A 7019-nucleotide genomic window follows, 5' to 3' on the forward strand; every position below is an offset into this window, starting at 1 on the left:
ATAACTAAAGCCCGTCTTCATCAAAAATGTTGCCTTTATCGAAGTTACTACTACAGTAGTACTACTAGTGCTAAGGCGTTTTACCCCAGTTGCTCCAGCACCAGGAACAGGGTAGAATGTAAACATTATCCACTTGATTTCCCGCCCTCATGTCACCAAGAACTCTCAACAAAAAAATATATTTAGCAACAGAGAAATGCTTCTCTCACTCATCTCACCAGTCCTTCAAAAACCGTCATCTTCACTCATCATCAAATCTCATCTTACAACTCAATCTTCTCCAATTCACACTCAACTATCTTCATCTTCTCCATCATTACCATCACCTTCACCAAAAACCCTTTCACTGATACCTAACACCAACAATAACAACAATAGCATTAATAATAACCCAATAGTCCCAGATCCTTCGTTAAATTGTGCACTTCAATGTCAGCACTTTGATTCGTAAGTACCCATTTCTTTAAACCTTCGTTTACTCAAGAAACTTTTTCCAATTCGTTTATTTGATTTATTTATATTTGTAGTTTAAGTGTTTGTTTAATTTTCTGGCAACAATTTGATTTTGCTTAAAACTTGTATTCTGATTTTGCAGGTGTTCTGGGTGCACCCACGAATGGAATCTTCATAGTCCTAACATACTTGAAGATGCTAATGCTTTCTTTAGAAATCTTGGTGTTTCAAATTTTACATTTGATAGTTGTAGATTGGTATGGATACTAGCATGTTAATTTGATTTGTATAGTTTGTTACACCTTTTTTGACGAAAAATACTGAATTGTGATAATATATTATAGTGGGGTTGGAGATGTCGTGCAAAATTAGCTGTTAGAGGTTCTTCAGTTAAACCTTTGATTGGTCTGTATCAAGAGGGTACTCATAATGTTGTAGATATTCCTTCCTGCCAAGGTTAGCTCCACCTGAACTTTACTTATGGTTTTGACAACTGGTGGTGTACATTTAATTGAAATCGCAATATTAATATTATGGTTTTGCAGCTCATCATCCGAGCATCAATGCAGCTGTTGAGCTTCTTAAACAAGGCAACTTTTTTCCAATCAGGATTCTTTTTTTTTTCCTTTTTTTCTTTTTGAGTTCTGGATTTTAAGTTTGACACTATCGATAAGATTGCGCGTTGTCACTATTTTTTGTTGTTTTAGGAATGGCTAAGCTGGATGTGGTGCCATATGATGAAGACGAGGTAACTGGGGAGCTTCGATATGTGCAGGTTAGAAGTTTGACTCCCTTTTATCAGATCCTATTACAGATTTTAGGTAAAAAAGAACATGATTCAATTGAGAAATATGTGACAGATTTATTGGTTTTGAAACTTTTTTTAGATGGCTGTCACTATGCATAACACATCCCTTCCAGCGACTGAGAGATACCGCAGCGGTTAGTAGGATGAATTCTGTGTTTGCATTTGTAGCCAAAATTTACAGGGTATGATGTAAAATACTGAAAATGCGTAGAAAATTAAATTAAATTATATTTGTTTTCAGGTAAAGTACAGGTTTCCTTGGTTTGGAATTCAAGAAATGAGACTTCATACGGTGCAGACAAGTTGAATGCTTTGGCCACTGTGAGCCATCAGTTTTATTAGTATATTCTGCACGCCTCTGAACTTTAAGTATCAAGATCCTGCTTGTGTATGCACCCTCTTAATTCCTCAGATCAAGTGAATGATGGTCTGTTTATTTGTTTGCAGTTCTTATGGCGAAATGGTGGGCCCAGTAGCAATCTTAATCTCATACACTCTGTTTGGGTTAACTTCCAGACATCGACTAACAATGTAAGTGAAGGCGTGAATGTATTTTCCAGGATTGTAGATTTTGTACAAATTTGAACCTTTTGATTTTTTTCTTCAAAAATTAACTTGAATCGGGTATTCGTTGCACAGATAATTTTTGGAAATCGGTGGAGACATCTATTAGGGGAAATAGATTTTTGGGAACGTGTTGGGGGAATCGACATATCCTTGGCTCCATCCAGTTTTGGTCAAGCTAATACAAGGGTAAGATAAGTTTAGATTCCAACAAATTCTTTATATTCAATTTCAAGAGTTGAAGTACATTTATCCATTTTGAACTTTGACCTGGTCAACTACCTTAACATGAACTAGGAATCTGAGAGTGTCTGTTGAATTACATTAACCCCTTGATGCAAAGCTTAATAGTTAAGTATGTCCATCGAGAAACCCCTCCTGATTGGGGTTTCCAAGACACACCAGCTGTTACTTGAATATTAGCGGGTTCATTGTTGCAGGCGTTTGATTCTTTGCTCCAAAGATTGCACAAGTATGTCCCTTATGGCGCTTCAGTTGCTGATATGTATGCAGGAGCAGGTGTCATTGGATTATCATTGGCTGTTGCTAAGAAATGCAGGCAAGTAACTTTAGTATCTCTATTTGCTTGATCTAATGTTTGAAACTCCAAAGTCTCCTACAGAAAAGTAACCTAATTGAAGTTCAAAATTACTATTACCTATTCGCAGGTCTGTTAAGTGCATTGAAATTAACAAAGAGTCGAAGCTATCTTTTGAGAAGACAGTCAGCCGCTTGCCAAAACATCTAGATAGCAACATTAGCTGGCACCATGCAGACACTTCAATTGTCAGTGTTCAATTTTCAGCCTCACCTCAACTTCTCTCTGCTGGACCCATATTTTATTATTTCTATGTCGTTCCTAATGTTTTAACTGTATCAGAAATTTGATCAGTACTGTGATTTTATTGCTTCATACCTCATTTTGTTCTATATTATATTTTATCCTAAATACGGCCTGGAAGTGTGTTTTCAATTGTCACACATGACTTGGTTTGCTTGTTGGCTTCTTATAACCCACTGGTAAATGTATCAGGATCCTCTCTCTTGGCTCGAGGGATCAGATGTAGTTGTTGTTGATCCTCCTAGGAAAGGGTTGGACCCAACCCTGGTTGAAACGCTACGGAACTTATTTCATTATGAGCGCAAGGCAAAGTCCCCTGTGAGGTAATAACTATATCTTAGCATCTGCTGTCGTTGATGAATCCCAATTAATTATATTTCATGAGCTTGAGGGAACTACAGTAATTCATAGTGCCTCTCTATAATTCACTTTTGGTTTCTATCCCAGGTCTGTTTTGAAGGAAAAAGATGAAAAGCGACCATGGATTTTACGTGCGAAGGAGTCATCAGTGGAGATAGAAGGCAAAACAATATGGGAGAAAAGTCAATCGCTTCCGGAAACTCTTATTTATATAAGCTGTGGATGGGAGAGCTTTAAGGAGGTCAGCACAGCAGCTAAAATTATCTGAGATTCCGAGACTTAGAATATTCAAGTTAAGCTGATTCGGATTATGTTCATCCATACTGATTCTAGTCCTCATCTGATGAACAGGATTGCAGATCGTTGTTGTCTAGTAAAGGGTGGCATTTGGAGAAAGCCCATGGCTTCAATTTCTTTCCTGGAACTAACAGGTCTCATGTCTTCTCTTCTCATTGATGTATCTTATACTTGGTCATCCCCTGTTACCTTGTCCCTTTACTATATATATATATATATATTTCTATAATCGTGTGCTGAACATATATGATTTTAGTAATTTTAATTGGTTTGACTTGTTGTATAACTATTTGCACAGCATCGAAATCTTGGCAGTGTTCAAACGGACAGCAGGGGGTGGAGTTAAGAAAAAGAAAACAGGAAAGAAAAAGAAGAAAAAGAAGAAAAGAGGAAAGCTAATGACAAAATATAACGGAAGAACAAAAGAGGAACCATGTTCTATTAAATAAAAGTGTTGCTGGTCTGTTGCTTTGAATATTCCACTATTTTTTTTCTTTCTATTTTCTAAGTTTTGCCTCGAGATACATCCTTATTGTATCCAGGGGCTAGAAAGTGCACCCTTACGGTCACCGTCAGGAGGGTGACCTTATCACAGTAGGACTCAAAAACTTAACAAGTTAAATGATATTGAGAAGCAAATTGTTGATTATTTATGTGACTTTTTCTCTAAGAAATGAAATTAATGATGCTGCTATTGATAGCCTTTTTCGCGTTGTTATTTCCTTGAATGATAATGCTGTATACATTTGTTTGGAGAAGTTAAGCACACCCGTTGTGTAGCACGGACACAAATCTAGTGTATATACATAAAGGACATACTGCATAGAAAACAAGTTGTGAACAAATGCTTTTCATGTAACCAGCACACTAAAAGGAAACTCATGCTTCATGAAAATAATGGATGCATTTTGTGTGCACAGTGTATAACTTGTGCAAAAAGGAAACACCTAACTAATCTCGTCTCTAGGGTGATTTTTTCTCATCTTTAGGATGATCCTTTTCTCTCGTCAGAACGGTCTAAATTTTCCTCCCTAATAAGTTTTCTTCTTGTCTTTCTTGTTGTGTTGTTTTGTTTTGCAGGTCAATCAGATCATTTGTTTCTCTTTTTCTTGAAGAGGTGTTTTCTTCAAGCAACGTCTTTTTTTACGTACATGGCTTCTTCTTCAACCCAATCCTCAAATCCAGAGTATGAAGATCTGGCAGACAGAATGGCTGCCGTACTGCATGATAAAGAGGAAGAATTCAAGGTACCAGATGATTTGGTAGAGACATCAACAACTCATAAATACGCCTTGGTAATCACCACCATCACCAGAAGAGAGTATGGTCTCAATATGTTATACAATATGCTCCATAGATCTTGGAGATAGACATATCAAGCTTTGGGAAAGCTATCTACTTAGTTAACTTTGAATTGAGATGCGACTACAACACAATAGTAACCAGATCTCCATGGGGACTGAATGAAGATCTTCTACTAATGGAACTATGCGATCCTGACAAACTCCCTGAAGAATATGAGTTCAAATATGCAGATTTCACAGTTCAGATTCATGGTTTGCCACTGAGTGCTCAAACAATCAAAATGGTTGAATTCTTAGCAGGCAAGATAAGAACTCGTTATCCTATATCTGAATCTGACTGAGAAGTGGGGACATTTTGCTAAAGTCAGAGTCAAGATGGATGTTACAGAGCCCATCAGACAAGAGTTAAATTTCACGTTACCATCAAGACTACCTAAAGTATTTTTTTTTGTGTGGTAAATTCGGCCATATCATGAAGCAATGTCCAGATATTTCAAGGGAATGTGAGAAACTAGGTTTCTTCTCACCAGAAACATTCATGGAAAAAAAAAATGCAAGATATGAAGGTAGCTAGACTCACAGAAGAGGTCAATGCCAACTTCAAACCAAGGTTTAATCATAATGGTCATCTCTCAAGGAAGCACCAAGAACATCCAAATTCCATTAATGGAGACGATGAACTCAGTCAACCAAACTGAAAAAGCGGGGGTCTAACAACACCACCCAATATTTCGCTTAGCAATATGTATGGACTAACTCCGAAATACTTTGCTAGAGAATCAACTAGACAGTCAGACTCAGTCTAGATAAAAGTATCTCAAGGAGTTAATATCTCTCTCTTGATTTGATTTTTACTCAAGCTAAAACCAATATCGAGTCTTTATCAAATACAAGGAATAACTTGGACGGTACCAAAGACCAATGTTCAAGGATCAATCAATATCAATCAACAACCAAAGGTTGGATTTCCAATTGATGATTACGAACGCACAACCTGTATTATTTCAATTATATAAAATATAATGCGGAAAAGAAATAACACAGACACCAGAAGTTTTGTTATCGAGGAAACCGCAAATGCAGAAAAACCCCGGGACCTAGTCCAGATTGAATACACACTGTATTAAGCCGCTACAGACACTAGCCTACTCCAAGCAAACTTCGGACTGGACTATAGTTGAACCCCAATCAGTCTCCCACCGATCCAAGGTACAGTTGTACTCCTACGCCTCTAATCCCACCAGGATACTGCGCACTTGATTCCCTTAGCTGATCTCACCCACAACCAAGAGTTGCTGCAACCCAAAATCGCAGACTTGATAATAAACAAATCCGTCTCACACAGAAAAGTCTATCAAAGGACAAATCTGTCTCCCACAGATACACCCTAGGTTTTATTCCGTCTTAAGATATGAAATCAAGGTGAACAGGAACCAATTGATAATCCGGTCTTATTTTCCCGAAGAACAACCTAGATTAATCAATCACCTCTCTACAGTTTTTCCTGACTACACAAGCGGTTTGTCGAGGAATCACAAATAGTGAGACGAAGATGTTTGTGACTTCTTTATCTTGCCTATTGGAGAACTCTCACGATCTTAAGCCAATCAAAGATTGTACTCGTACGATAGAAGATGCAAGATCAGATCACACAACTACGATAAAAGTAGTATCGGTCTGGCTTCACAATCCCAACGAAGTCTTTAAGTCGTTAACATGGTTTTAGAGAAGAAAACCAAAGGTTAAAGGAGAATCTACTCTAGCGAGCGCACTAGTATCACACAGACGTGTGGGGATTAGTTTTTCACAATGATAGATGTCTCCTTTATATAGTCTTCAAATCAGGGTTTTGCCTTAGTTACAAAGCAATCAATATTCACCGTTAGATGAAAACCTAATTTAGATTCAAGCTAATATTTCTCAACCGTTAGATCGAAAACTTAGCTTGTCACACACACTTGGGTAGACGTTTACTAGGTTTGTGAAAACCATGCCCAAACGTGTACGTGTATGTTGGTTCAACATAGTAACCCAAAAGGTTAACCATATGAGCATTTCATATTAACCTTGTTCTTCTTCACCATAACTAGTTCAATTGACTCAAATGAACTAGTTAAAGAGTTGTTCAATTGCTATGAGATCTTATGTAACTACACAAGACACAATTGAAACAAAGATGATTCGATTCGATTGAATCGGCTCATGAACTTTATAGCCACGGTTTGCATAAAGCATTCCTTAGTAATTTAAGTTTCATGTTCAGAGCACATCTTTAGATCACAACCATTTAAGCTCACAAACAAGTTCGTGGACTTAAGACAACCGGTGGAGTTTTCCAAACTCAGCAGAAAATCTGGGCAAAGAGACTTTCGCCAGTTCGCGGACTTACACG

At 37.5% G+C, this 7019-nt stretch overlaps 1 protein-coding gene across 1 annotated transcript; it reads left to right on the forward strand.

The window, feature by feature from the left end:
• The first annotated feature begins 159 nt into the window (after positions 1 to 159).
• On the forward strand, positions 160 to 3798 carry LOC113298106 (uncharacterized RNA methyltransferase pc1998-like). Its single transcript, XM_026546777.1, has 15 exons — positions 160 to 447; positions 596 to 710; positions 798 to 909; positions 999 to 1043; positions 1161 to 1228; positions 1341 to 1395; positions 1503 to 1582; positions 1709 to 1792; positions 1901 to 2014; positions 2266 to 2384; positions 2494 to 2611; positions 2859 to 2989; positions 3114 to 3267; positions 3378 to 3457; positions 3622 to 3798. Exons 1-15 carry the CDS (start codon positions 197 to 199, stop codon positions 3770 to 3772), a joined length of 1677 nt encoding a protein of 558 aa, XP_026402562.1. The 5' UTR covers positions 160 to 196; the 3' UTR covers positions 3773 to 3798.
• Positions 3799 to 7019: the final 3221 nt, after the last annotated feature.

Source organism: Papaver somniferum, chromosome 7, assembly GCF_003573695.1.
Source record: "Papaver somniferum cultivar HN1 chromosome 7, ASM357369v1, whole genome shotgun sequence".
NCBI classification, from domain to species: Eukaryota; Viridiplantae; Streptophyta; class Magnoliopsida; order Ranunculales; family Papaveraceae; genus Papaver; species Papaver somniferum.